This window comes from Manis pentadactyla, chromosome 11 (assembly GCF_030020395.1).
Source record: "Manis pentadactyla isolate mManPen7 chromosome 11, mManPen7.hap1, whole genome shotgun sequence".
In the NCBI taxonomy this organism is placed as follows: Eukaryota; Metazoa; Chordata; class Mammalia; order Pholidota; family Manidae; genus Manis; species Manis pentadactyla.
The window spans coordinates 69,154,779-69,170,056 of NC_080029.1; the positions used below are offsets into that span (position 1 = coordinate 69,154,779).

The following is a 15,278-nucleotide window of genomic DNA, read 5'->3' on the forward strand; positions in this document are numbered from 1 at the left end:
TATAGAAGAGAGCTTGGGGCTCAATATAAAAAAATCATTCTAATAATTGAAGATACTCATAAATGCAATAAACTGATTTGTGAATAGTCATCATCGCAGCAGTATAAGCTCTCAGGGAACCATGAATAACTTATGTTTGTCTATTTGTGTGTGTGTATGGATGAATGCTAAGATGTTAAAGTAGATTTGGTTTCCTATCTACAGAATACCTTAAAACTGATGAGTATGTGTATTTAAGTGGGGAAGAATGGTGTCCAGCAGTTATTTTCAATATTTCAGAGGTTGGGAAATAAACAAATTTATCTACAGCAAATCTTAACCTCTTAAAAAAATATATATATTTTCCTTTTGGCCAGATTTGTCAAATGAATGTGGTGACACTGGTTATCGTGGACAAAAAGCTCCAATTGGCTGTTAGTTTGGCATTACCTTTGATTTCTGTAAAAATTAAAAAATCCAGTTTTGTTACTAACTCCAGTTTGTTTGGAGGGGGAAGGGTTTCAAAAAATGGAGTCTTTGCAGAAGCATGTTAAAAGGGCATTTTTAATCCATGAACTGAATTGATTTCATTCCATTGGTTATTTCATGGACTCTTTCTTCCAGTATTTTTTTGCATCTCTTAGATTAGGAAGCATCTTTCAATGGTGGTGTGCTATAATTAACTGCAGTGCTTTTTTTTTTTTTTTACTATTTCCTATTGATTGATTAAGATACAGTTTACAAACCATAATGTTTGAACGGTCAGAGAAAAATGATAGTTTGATTCAGAGTGGCTGAGAAAATCTGTATGGTTCAGATGTGAAGGCTGTCTGAATCAAGATCCTGTGTTTACCTAGGGAAGCTCCTAAATTTCTGAGACTCAGTTTTTTTCTCATCTGTAAAATGCGGATGTTAATAATAATAGCTGCTTCATAGATTGCTTGTGAAAAACTGAATGAGATGATACTTGCAATGTGTTAACCTTTTCTGTTTCTATGTCTTCTGTCCCAACTTGCCAATGCTAGAACGAGTTGATGTTTCTCCCCAATTGGTAAAATTACCTGTAAAAAAAAAAAAGACTTATTGAAAATCTTGGAGGATTTAACATTATTTTATTTTATTATGCAAATAATTTTGACCTCCAGAGATTATTTATTTTCCTCTGGAATCCTCATTTCTTCTTTACTGCTAACCAAACAGTTTATTCCATTTTGTGCAACAATTATAATGACCCTTAAAAGAACTACTGATTATCTTAGAGTTTTTGGCTCAATTACCTGTTTCAAATGCTCAGTGACTAAGGAAAGCATGTCATTTTCTCCTCTCCTGCATACTGGAGTATAACAATAGACTGTGAATAGAGCAAATCAAAGAGACACAAATACTAGTATAAGGGGCCCATTGTTTAGTTTGTAGCCCTGTCATTTGGTTTTAATTTAGGTCGTCTGATTGATTATGACAGAATGACAGATAGCACATTGTTCCTCTCCTGGAATCACAAGACACTTTGATATTCCTATTCTTATCTGTCCATTTTGATTCCATAACTTAAATGAAATGGAATTACAGCATTCACTTTGTTTTCGCGTGCTAAGTGATTATCTCTGAAGTGCAATTTTGTGATTAGGCGAGATGGCATGCATACACTCAGCTAATGCTGATTTCCCCCAGGGTGCAGAACAGGTAAATTCATAATGAATGGATGTTGTGCTTTGATTTCAGATGGATGCAAAGCCTTACCACACTTGGTAGTTTTATTTTTTAAAATGTGTTTAATTATTCTAAAATTAACAGGAGAATATTAAAATTGAACTTTAGAAAATGGCATTTAAACATAAGTCAAGGGTGCTAACTGCTTATGAATGTTAATCCCTTTCAAAAAGTGAAAAAACAAATTTACCTGACATAAATTGGTGGGGGTGGGTGGAGAGTGCTGGTCACTGAAAATCTTCAGCTTAATTATTTATATTTTTTCTGATTAAATCAAAATATCCGAACACAGCTTGCTACTAAGATTGTCAGTCTAAAGTTTCTTACTTTGAAAGCAAAAGTAATTATCCAACTGATTGCTCTCATAGTATTGTCATGGTGGTTTGGTTCTGAGGGGTGACTTTTTTTTTTCAGGGGGCAGGGGGAGGGAGAAGCTAGGAGTTAATGGTTAGCACAAAGAATTATCTTTAATGTTTTAAAAACAAATTTTGTCCATGAGTATAGAGCCCAGTTTTAAAGAGCTTTTACTTACCATTCCCAAACTTTAGACACATTTTGACCAAACCACAAAAGTAGATGATTGGTACCTAAATCATACCTCTTCACTGACTTAGAATAAGCATGGACCTTTATACTGCGTATGTTGAAGTGAGAAACAGAATTCTCAATTTCCTAGACTTACTTCAGTTGTGATGCTTTTTATGAGGAATACTAATCAGTCGGAATTCCATGTAGGCAATGCCAGCGTGTGGTTATTTGACTGTGGTTCTTTGACCTGGTCCTTCTTCCACACTGAGATACCTTAATGTAGTGTCCTGTAGGTTAAGAAGAGCTCAATAAATCTTAGTTATTCTTGTTATTATTTTCATTATCTTTCCAATTGAGTAAAAATACTAACTTTAATGAGTTGATAGGTGATTTTCAGTAATAAAGCACATTAACTTGAAATAAAATGCTCTTATTCAAGATTCAAAGAAAAAACAACCCATTAAAATTTTAATTCTCTATTGTAGTCCAGTTATATGTCCTGTTAAAGCACTGATAATATTATTTCTGGTAAAAGTTATTCATTTTCTTGCATGTTCTTTTATCACCCTGAGGGGTGTGATACCCTTAAAGCAATCCTCATAATTTTGGACACATATCTCACAGAAATGAATTGCATTTCCAGCATTCACTCTGTCACACCTTGCATACTTGAGTTTAAAACAAGGAAAGCTCTTTATAATTACACTCTGTGAGTCATTTGTCAGCCAGTAGCCTGCTGTCTGAGGACCAACCCCGAATGGTTCTTCCCCACATCATAGGGCTGTTAGCTGTAACAGCTGGGTACAGATAGATAGGGAAGATAAGAGGTAACACCAACATGATGAAAGGGAAGTGGATCAGGGGCCAAAACACCTGTGAGTTGTAGTCCTGTTCTGTTTAGGATCTATGTCTCTTAGGCTGCATTCTGTAGCTTCTCTGAACTTGAAAAGTTTTTTTATAGTTATTGTGGGTTGGTTTGTTTATTTTTACTTGTCTTTCTTGCTAGTCTGGCGGACTCTGTAAAGATGTCTTTCTCATTATTATATCTTTATTCTGGTGCTATGCCATTGACAGCACTTAAGATGCTTTACAAATGTGTGTTGTAAAAGTAAAGCAAGGAGACAAAAAGAAGGAAGAAAGGGGAAGGCAGAATAGAAGGATATATTTAAGACCTAACTTTCTCTCCAAATTCTCTTTGAATAAAACCTTCTGAGATCAAGTGCACATGGTTCTGCACATGGGGAGATAGAGTTGCCTTAAGGGTTCAAACAACTCTATCTCCCCAAGAAGTGGCTCTCAGCTTGACAAATTGGTGAAGTGGCTACATGGTTATTTTTAGGTCATAATTATTTATGCCCTACACTAATGGAAGTTTAAACTTTTAGGGCCTGGAGAAGTCACCATCAGTTAGACTTTTGTGTATGTATGAGAAACTGAGGCCTGTGATGATGATGTGTCACCCAGGTAACGGCAAAACCTTTCAGCTCCTCTCACTGCCAGTTCAGCAGCTCTGTTCTCTGTACTGGGCAGCCTCAGCATTAGGTTATGTGTGCAAATAGGTCTAGAAGGATACACCCCTTCCCATTAGAATTTGGGGGAAGGAGTGATCTTTCACTTTCAATTCCCTATATACTTTTCTGTTTCTTAATTTAAACAACAGCAAAAATATGAACTACATTTATAACATACTAAAAATATCATATGGAAAAGTATAATTGAAAAAATAAAGAATCAATACTCTGCATGAATATCATGTAGCGTACATAACAATAGGCAATAACATAAAGTACCTTGAAGCACTAATACGATATGCTAAACTGTATTTCTCAGAGTAGACTGGAATTCACCAGTGTTTGTAAATCTCTCAGCTTGACAAATTGGTGAAGTGGCTACATGGTTATTTTTAGGTCATAATTAATTAATTAATTAATTAATTTTGAAATTTTGGTATCATTAATGTACAATTACGTGAGCAACATTATGGTTACTAGACTCCCCCCATTATCAAGTCCCCAGCACATACCCCATTACAGTCACTGTCCATCAGCGTAGTAAGATGCTGTAGAACCACTATGTGTCTTCTCTGTGTTGTACTGCCTTAGGTCATAATTTAAAAGCTCAGTTACCTTAAGGGTTCAAACAACTCTATCTCCCCAAGAAGTGGCTGCTCAGATTTCTTAATTGCCTCCCGATGTGGCCCTGCTTTTCTAACATAGCTCTTATGGTCATATTCAAGTACACTATCTTTGATTTGTCTAAATGTAATTCATCAAATGTTTTCCTTTCATGAATATTTCTGAATACCTCTCTGATTTATTTGAGGAAGAGAGAAAGCAAAATATTTTTAAGTAGCATCAGTTATTTTTAAGTCTGGTTGAGCTATCCTTTCATTCATGCTTTCTTCAAGCATTTTAGCTGTTTTCAGAGTGGCCTGAAACCTTAGCAAGCAGAAAGAAGAGACGAGACAGGGCTGTTGAGCCACCACCACTTGTAAAGCTGTGCTTGGTAAGAATGGGGTCTAATGGCTGAAAGTCAGACAGTGTTGCATCTTCTCTTTCCTAATTTTTCCCAGAGAGTTATATCCATACTTGCATATTAATTACCTTACATATAAGAATTATCAACAGATCTGAGTACCCATTCAACTTACTTTTCAACATTGCCATTTTTACAGCTTCCGCCACCTTTGAAGACTTTCAGATTCGTCCCCATGCTCTTTTTGTTCATTCATACAGAGCCCCAGCTTTCTGTGATCACTGTGGAGAAATGCTGTGGGGGTTGGTGCGTCAAGGCCTTAAATGTGAAGGTAAGGGATTTCCTTCCTCAGCCAGATGGAACATGTGCTGGAATTATCTCCTTATGTTGTGCCCTCTGCAATGTCCTCTTTCCTTCAGATGTCTTCTCAGGGATTTTTTTGGGGGGTGCCTGGATTATGTTCTATTCATTTCTTTACATTTCCTGTCTTTAACATATTTGCTCTGATTTGGGAAACCTGGTTCTCATATTTTTTCCCCTATATCATGTGGATATGTTTCTTTTGTATTGGTTATTTTGGCAACAGACTAAAAATAAATTTTGCTTCTTATATCAGCACTTGGAATAGTAGTCATTTAATAAATTTTTGTTGAAGTGAGCAGAGATTCAGGAGGTTAATCAAACCGTGAAAGGTCACTCAGTTATTGAGTGGCAGACTGGAACTTATACTCACATTTCTACTACAATATCATAGTTTTATAATCTTCTGTGGAAAGAACTCCTTAAAGTGCATAATTGAACGTTAGAACACCATGATATAATATTAAAAACTTACCAAATCATACCCGGTTCTCTTTGTATTGGGAAGGATATTGCTGTTAGAACTTTGGCCAATATAAGTAAGCACTTATGATGCAACCTATAAATAAGGTAATCACAGTTTTTGAATTTTTGTCTTTGAGAATAAAGGTTAGGAGACAGTGATCTAGAAGAAACTGCCTGAAGTGTAGTTTTATGAAAATTTTTCTGGCTTTCGGGATAACACCTGGGGAAATTCTGAGTAGTAAGACTACATGGGCTATGAATAGTAGAATTCGTGAAAGGGAAATGGAACTTCCTTAATTATCGACCATGTGGAAACCAGAATGTGAGGTATTTTACATATTTTCTTAACAATTCTACCAGGTAGTTATTACCCCCATTTTCTAGACAGAAAACTGACATAAAGCAATTTGTCCAAGGCCATGTAGGCAAAGAAGTTGTAGAGCCAGGATTCCAATCAATGTAGTTCAAAAGTTGTGAAGCCTATGATTAATTTTTTCCTTATATGACTCTCACATTAGAACTTGCAGCAGCTGAAAATGACTCTTACCATCTCTTTGGAGTTTTGCTTCTAGATCTTTCAAAGCCAAAGTCCATTATTTCAGAAAACATTGAAAAAAGTGATAACTAGGGTAGTTGCTGAGCTCTTCCAATTGAATCAGATTTCAAAACCTAGCTTATTTACAACTAGGAAAAGAAATGAGTAAAAGCTCTTAAGAAAATTTGAATTTCCAAATAGCCTTAAGAAAAGTGAATGCAGTACTATTTTTAAAATTTTTGACTTACAAATAATAAATAGCTTTTAATTTATGGTTGAACAAAAGTCATGTTTACTTTCTTTTTCCAGGATGTGGTCTGAATTACCATAAGAGATGTGCATTTAAAATCCCTAACAATTGCAGTGGTGTGAGGCGGAGAAGGCTCTCGAATGTTTCCCTCACTGGGCTCAGCACCGTCCGCACAGCATCTGTGGAACTCTCTACCAGTGCTCCTGATGAACCCCTTCTGGTACAGCCTCCTGCTTATCTGTTTACTGGGTTGTGTGGCAGTGGGGCAATGTGATAACAGTGTCAGTCTCGGACAGTACCCTGGCGGGGAGGACACAGCCAGGGTGTTACTGACTGGGTTTCTTCAGGGCCCATGCTGTTGATTGGTCAGTACTTCATCAAATATCTAACATCTTTGAGTTTGCTTTTATTGTGAGCTAGTGCACTTATGAAATATGTGAGGTTTCATCACAGCCATAGGGCCAGAGCAGCCCAAACTAATGTATGGATGTTGCAAATATTAGTTTGTAAAAATTTGGAAAACCAGAGATAAAAGCTGTTCTTCTCTGAAGATTATTAGAGTATTTTGTGGCATAGCTCAAAAATATTTATTCTGGGAAACAATTTGAAATTTGCTCTAATAACAATATGAAAGTCTTTTAATTGCTGGTGTTACTGCCATACATGCTAATATACTGTCAGAGTGACACTGATTAACAAATGCCATGAGAAAAAGAGCACCTATTAGTTTAGTATTTCCCTTAGCTCTAAAATATATATATATTTAATGGGTGGCTTAAATAGTTTTCTTTAAGAAAGTTAAATTTGGATTTTCCAAGCATTCCAAACATAGTGAAAAGGTGGTAAATATATAAATTTTAGAAGTAAGAATATTATTCTCAAATAAGCTAATGATACGATTTTCCATTTGCTTTCTTCTCCCAATGGATATTACAAAGACTCTTCAGAACCTAGCCATTATAAAAATCAATTAAAGAAAAAATTAAAAATAACTAAACTGTTTAGGTTATATAAATCCCTCTTGAAATGGGGAAGGATAATACATTTTGAAGACATTTCTAAAACCTATTAGTCCATTGTTTGGAAAATATTTTATTGTGATCTCTACGTCACTTATATTTTAACATAAACCAGACATAACTCAAATGAATGTGCATTTTGATAAATAGGAAAATACTATACTCTGTTTTCTTAAGACTTTCTTTTGGGAGTTTCTTGTGTTTTGAGTCCTTTATGAAGTGAACCTGTTGGTGGAAGGCAGGTACTAAATCCTACTCATAACTAAAATATATTATATTTGGGTAACTATTCAGGATGCATTATATATTAATTACATATATTTGGGCTTTGTGTGTGATTATATTTATTCCATAAAGTTGTATTGGAATTAATGATTTTACTGAGAGGTGCATTAAATAGTGATAAGGTGCTTTTAAATAACTAATATCACCTTCTCAACTCTAAAGTTTCTTGATTTTGAATTTTTGTAAATAGTTATTTTATGTCACAGCATTACTCTTGATTTTAAGGATAGTCACTGACTCACACTGTTTATAAAATAGATATGTAAAAAAACAAGTTTAAGAAAGAAAAATCATAAATTGTGTATTGTTTTCAGTCTTACCAGGAAAAGGTTTTAAAAAATTACTTATCTCACAAGAAATCTAAAGCTCTAAAGTCATTCATCATTAGAATAGATTAGAATATAGATAATGCTAAAGATTATTCTTTTAAACTATCTCAACTCTTTTAATATATAGACACACATATATATGTGCATGTGTATATATAAATAACACATATATACACTTTAAAATATCATATATATGTAATTTACATTTTTATAAGTATAAATTATATATTATATGCATGCATATATATGCATAAATTTACATGTAAATATAATTTAGCTCACATAACTATAGTCTTTAACACAGACTTTTGTATTTTTAAACCATATTAGTTTATCTAAACTACATAATTATTTAATTATTTCAGTTACTTGATTACAAACTATATTTTGCATCAAATGTTGGAATTTATTAATGCTTTATTTGCTGAATGGAAATTTTTTATAGTAGAATGCTTAAAAATATATTTTAAAAATTCAGTTCTAACCACATTTGTCAAGAATGCTCGTAGAAGATATTTATGAGGTAAGAAAATATTGGGGCCATAAGGTACTTTGAAAAATAGTATTATCATAGACTTTCATAACCTTGTATAAAATGCCCTACAGGTAACCTTTAAATGAGAAATACAATTGGAAATGATGTTTGTGATAGTATTTAATATATTTGCTCTCAAAATCATGTGCTTCATGCATCAAAGCCCTTTGTGCTCTCCTGGGGCCCCTGTGTGTCTTTTTTTATCCAATACCTGAGGAGGGAAGAAACACTGGCCCACCTTGAGGAGGGCACATATTTCTCAGTTGCCTTGGGTCATGCTTTGGCTGCTGCTTCATGTAGGGACAAAACCACTTTGTTCTGCCCAGGCATGCTTGGAGTGTAATGAATATGCCCCTTTTCATTCCTGGGAGAGACATACAACACCAGTAAACTATACTTTAAGATGTATAGTGAGTGCCTAATCAAAGGTAGTATTATGGAAATAAGAGTAAGACCTTTTAGTTCTGTTGACACTAAAGAATATTTTCCATTTCTGAAAAGGATGATGTCCTAGATAATGATGGCATTGCTTATTAATGCCACAAACCATCCATGTTGCAAGTCTGCCATGAAGAGTGAATAGATTTTTTCCTTAAGTAATGGAAAATGATTTTTCTTTTCCATACTTGGTTGTCTATTTTGACTATTAAATTCATCTCACATTAAGATTAAGACATTGATAATTCCATTAATTTGTCCATTTTGGGCATATAAACTGAATATCAGATTTCTGTAGTGCTAGTAATAAAAATATATAACAACATAGAACAGATGATAAGCTTTATCTGTCATCATCTCTTAAGAAAATCCAAAATGTAGTCAAAAAGGTCCTTAAGTAGGACACACTAATGCATTGTGTCATTATATGTAAGTATACTTATTAGAATTGTATCAGTTTTAAAGACTATTAGACACTTGCAAAAGAGAAGTCAGGATTATATCATTTCTTTATGTTTTGCTCATCTTTTTATTTGCAAATGTTCTTGTGATATTTGGTTAAAGTCAAAACCAATTTTAACTATGTTATGCAAGACTTGGGCAAAAAGTTAATAATCTGATCCAGAACTTCTGCTCCTAGGTATGAAGAAGCTTGTTTGTATCATATTAACTCTCCTGCAAGGGAAAGTTAAAAACCTGGATAAAATAGAACAGAACAGAACAAAACAATTTGAAGGTACCCAAAAGCAGCCAAGGCGATCAGGATTTGAGGGACTAATGTCCCAGAAAGAAGGAAGTCATAGAGAAGTCAATGCACAGGACAGCCCCACACAGCAAAGAAGAGTCCAGCCCAAAATATCAGTAGTGCTGAAATTGAAAACCCCTGAGGTAGAACAAAGCTGGAGAATTTCCAAACATGTTATAAAGCCACAGTTAAGATAGTGTGGTATTACATAAAAGCAGAAAAATAAGCCAATGAAAAAGAACAGAGTCCAGAAACTACATACTTATAAGAATACTTGTAAAATTGTGATCAAATCAGATATTTATGAGATAAGAAAATATTGAGGCCACAAGATACTTTGAAAAATATTGTTATAAGCACACATATACAGATCAATAGATTCATGACAAGGATACCACTGCTATGAGAAAAGGACCTTTTCAACAAATATTTCTGGGACCAATTCAGTATCTGTAGAGAAAATATGAATTTTAACTCTACCTTACAGCTTATACTTAATAATTTCTGATTGATTTGGAGCTTCTAGCAGATAACATAGAAAAACATCTGCAAGAACTGGAGGCAGGAAAAACTTTTTTGGCAGGATGCAAATCACTGATGACAAAGGAAAAATTGATAAATGGAGCATCATTAAAACTAATGAATTATTTTCAGCAAAATACATCACTGAAAAAGTAAAAAAGTAAGTCATAGAACGGGATAAGATATTTTCAATATATACATACTGTAAAATACTCATATCCAGATTGTATAAAGAACACCCAAAAAAATTTAGAAGACAAACAACCCCATTTAAGGAATAGGCAAAATACTCAAAAGCACTTTACAAAAGAAGACTGCCAATAAATGTGAAAATATACTCTACATAATTAATTATCAAGGAATCTAAAATTAAATCTGCAGTGTTTTATCTCTACACCAGAATGTCTAATGTTAGGAAAAAACTGACAATATCAAGTATTGGTGAAGATATTAAGCAATTGAAACTCAAATACATTGCTAATGGGGCTACAAATTGACTTAACAACTTTGGAAAACTTGACAGCAGTTTCCTTCTAAAGCAGAACATATGTACATCATGTGACTCAACCTTTCTACTACTAGGTATATATTCAACAGAAATGTATATGGACATGCATAGAAAGATATGTACAAGCATTTTTTAAAAAGTTTTTAGACTTCATTTATTTTTAGAGCAGTTTTAGGTTCAAGGCAAAATTGAGAAGGTTAACAGAGATTTCCTGTGTACCCTCTGCTCCCACACATGATACTTTTGCATACACTGATGAACTTATATTGACACATCACCACCCCAAGTCCATAGTTTACTTTAGGGTTTTCTCTTGGTGTTGCACATTCTTTGAGTTTGGAGAAATAGATAATAACATGTATCATACACAGTATTTTCACTCCCTTAAAAAGCCTTTGTGCTGCACTTATTCTACCCTCTTCCCTCCAGCACCTGCCAACCACTGATCTTTTTACTGTCTTCATAATTTTGCCTTTCCCGAATGTCATTTGGTTGGAATCATATAATATGTATCCTTTCCAGACTAGCTTCTTTCACTTAGTAATGTGCACTTAATTTCCTTCATGTCTTTTCATGGCTTAATAGCTCATTTCTTTTCAGTGTGGAATAATATTCCATTGTCTGAATATTCACATTTTGTCTATACACCTAGTGGACATCTTTGTTTCTTACAAGTTTTGGCAGTTATGCATAAGGCTACTATAACATCCATGTGTAATGGATCTGAAGTGTGTGGGGTTTTTATGTAGACATGTTTTCAACTCTTTTGAATAAGCATCAAGGAGTGTGATTTCCTGGATCATATGGTAAGAGTATGTTAAGTTTGTGAGGAATTGCCAAACTGTCTTCAAAACTGGCTGTACCATTTTGTAGTTCTGCCAGCAGTGAATGAGAATTCCTGTTGCTCCACATCCTCATCAGCATTTGATGTTGTCAGTATTTTGGATTTTGGCCATTCAGGGTATGTAGTGGTATCTTGTTGTTTTCATTTGTATTTCCCTTACAACATATGATGTGAAGCATCTTTTCATATGCCTTTTTGTCTTCTGTATATTTGATGAGGTGTCTGTTAAGATCTTTGGCCCACTTTTAAATTGGATTGTTTGTTTTCTTATTGTTGAGTTTTAAGAGTTCTTTGATTATTTTGGACAACAGTCCTTTATTAGATGTGTCTTTTGCAAGTGTTTTGCAAATATTTTCTCCCAGTCTGAGGAGGCTTATCTTCTAATTCTCTTGATGATTTCTTTTGCAGAGCAGAAGTTTTTAATTTCAATGTAGTTCAGTTTATTGATTATTTCTTTCGTGGATTATACCCTTGGTATTGTAACTAAAAAGGCATCACCATAGCCCAGGTCATCTAGGTTTTCTTCTATGTTATCTTCTAGGAGTTTTATGGTATTGTTATTTATATTGAGGTCTACAATACATTTAAAGTTAGTTTTTCTGACATGTGTAAGGTCTGTATCTAGATTCTTTTTTTTTTTCTTATGGTTGTCCAGTTGTTCCAGCACCATTTGTTGAGGAGACTATCTTTGCTTCATTGTATTGCCTTTGTTACTTCATCAAAGATCAGTCGACTATATTTATGGGGGTCTGTTTTGGGGCTCACTATTCAGATCCACTGATCTGTTTGTCTCTTCTTTCACCATTACTGCACTTTCTTGATTATTGTAGCTTTATAGTAAGCCTTGAAGTTGGGTAACAATTGTCCTCCAACTTTGTTCTTCTCTTTTAATATTGTGTTGGTTATTCTGGGTTTTTTGCCTCATTATATAAACTTTAGAATCAGTTTGTTGATATCCATAAAATAACTTGCTGGGATTTTATTTTAGAATTACATTGGATCTGTAGATCAAGTTGCAAAAAACTGATATCTTGATGATACTGAGTCTTGATATCCATGAACATGGAATTTCTCTCCACCTACCTCTTCTGTGATTTCTTTCATTAGAGTTTTGTGGTTTTCGTCATATAGCTCTTGTCCATATTTGGTTAGATTTATACCTAAGTATTTCATTTGGGGATGGGGGGGGGTGCTAATGTGAATGAATTGTTACAAACATATTTTTGACATCTTTACTCATAATAGCTAAAAGTTAGAAACATATAAATAGCAAGTTATAAAGTTATTAGGTTTCTTCATCACAGGTCATATGAGGAAAGGAAAACCTTTTTATCAGAATAACTAATAATTAAATTTAGTTCCTAGATTTCTATCAGCTAGTCAAAAGAAAGTGGGCTATAGAAATTACATTATTCAATTACAGGAAATATAAATTCTTTGGGTGCTAAATGAAGTGTAATGTAAATCATTTTAATATACATTTCATTCATTTGCATAATAAGCATTGCTTCTACTATAGTTTGACCACGGATGCAAAACCATAATTCAAATGATCTTCCTTCATGGGGAAAACAAAACTATAATATAATACAAGCAACTACTAAAGGAATAGGTGGCTCTCCTTTTTTGGGGGGAATCTGTGGACATTTCTGGCAATTATAACTTGATAGCAAGGTGAAAGGACAAAGCTGTGTGTTTCCCAAGCTTTTCTTCAAAATTATGGCCCTATAAAATATTCTGCAAATAAAAGATTTTCCTGGTCAAATAAGATTGGGAAATGCTTTTTGGTCCACTCAACTACTCGACATCACAATAACTATTAAGCATAGTTATGGGTCTCAGAAATCTTGCAAAATGAAATCAGTGTTCCTAAACTGACTCAAATATGGAATTGTTTGTTTCTCATTAAACTTAGGAATATCTTATGGGAAAAAAATAACATGTACTTTGAGAAATGGTAACTTAGAAGAATAAGTGACGTAATGCATTTTGCTTAGACCATCTTCAGATTTCATGAAGCTGAACAGAACTCAGGTGTACCTGAATTCTGATGAGATCCCAGAGTAAAGGTATTCAGGGCTACAAACTGGAGGTGTACTCTGAGCTTTGCATATCAGCTATATTGATGATGATAATATCTTATTTTGGAAATTGAGAAGCTTGATTGATTTCCTCTCCCAAAGAGAAAACTTTGCCACCTCTCTATATAAGTGTTTCATGAAAGTCATGTTTGGGTTGGTTCAAATGTGATTGTTTACCCTGACTTCTGCACAGGCTTCATGTCAGTCCAAAAATGTAGCAGGTATTACTGGGCAACAGTTAACTTTGGCAGAACCTCAATCTAAATGTACACCACTTCCCAATGTTTCTAACAAAATGGGTTAGCTATAGATTGCAAGTTAGGATATAGGGGTTCAGAGAACACGTAATAGGATTTTTCTCAAATAGTTTATTCAACACTGGAAAAATCAGATTTCAAGACACAGTCATGCATTTTTGTTGACTATATTTTAGTTTTCATTTGTTTTCTAGTTATCAAATAGAGCTTGCCTGCAAAAGCTGGAGGGAAGAGGGATGAAAAGGAACATATTCAGTATAAATTACTAGATATGTGGCATCTACTTAACTAAGATGTTTCTTAAATTTTCCATTGGTAATCATTTAAAAAAATTTCAGAGTAACTTTTTGAATTATATTTCAACCTTAAATGAAATCATACAGAAAACAATGTATGTTAAAAAGACTAAAATGAGCAAAGAATGCTCTGTAGGCATATTTTTCTCATTAAAACTCTAACCCACTACTGGACTTTACAGGTTTGAAAACCACCGACTGATATTGATTATTCACTAGCTTATTGTTGCCTGCAGGCAGGTAACAACTGTGTAATATTTGATTACTTTAATGACCTTTTCCTTTCTTTTCCCTTTGAGAGGATGAATTACGGTGAAGAAAATCTAATCTTTCACTTAAAGGTCAAAAATACTTCATTCTGACTAAAATTTATTTTCAACAAGGTGAAAGAGCCATCTTTCATCACTGACACTATGCCAAGTAGATTTTTTTTAAATCTCTGCCAGCTCACAACTGTAAACTGTTTTTGCAGTCTTGACTTCGTGTCTATAGTTCCATTGAAATGTTAGAAGTAGTTTCCAACTCAGACATCTCTGTGGCTGTAAAGACCGATGAGTGTTAGCATTTTGCTTTTCTTAAAAGCGCACCTATATTAAACATTATTGAGTAACAATGTATTGCTTTCCTCTAATAACACTGTTTTCTTGTCTTTTCCTCCCTTTATTCTACACCTTTGCTGCTTTTTTTCTTACAACTTCATGTTTCAGTCTCCTGTGAGTCCTGGCTTTGAGGTAGGTACTAACGCTATTTGGACTAAGAATGTGCTTTCACCACCTTTTGCAAACCAGCATTATAATATTAGAGTGACACTAGACAATTATCTGTATTGACTCTAAGAACATAATCAGCTCAAGATCCAACCTTTTGAACTGCAGAAAGCCCACAGGTTTGTCTATGAATCTGAGCAGATGGGTTGAGAATTAGCAGAGTGTACTGTCCGCACTCACTTCACCCACATTAACATGAGCCTTGGAACTGTGTCCTGATACCAGGTACAAGAGAACCATGCAAACTGAGGTCACAATTCCTATATACACAGGTTTTTGTTGGCGTAGTAAGGCATAAAGCAAGGTCTACCTGCAGATAAACACAACTTTTTCAAGAAAAGAGCTTTTAG

At 34.2% G+C, this 15,278-nt stretch overlaps 1 protein-coding gene across 1 annotated transcript in view; it reads left to right on the forward strand.

Annotated features, from left to right (window-relative positions):
- The window catches only part of PRKD1 (protein kinase D1), a 324,013-nt gene that overhangs the window by 247,706 nt on the left and 61,029 nt on the right, over window positions 1-15,278 (forward strand). Inside the window, exons 3-4 of the mRNA XM_036881284.2 lie at window positions 4,892-5,023; window positions 6,362-6,522. Of these exons, the coding sequence (XP_036737179.1) occupies window positions 4,892-5,023; window positions 6,362-6,522 (293 nt within the window). The remainder of the gene's footprint in view (window positions 1-4,891; window positions 5,024-6,361; window positions 6,523-15,278) is intronic.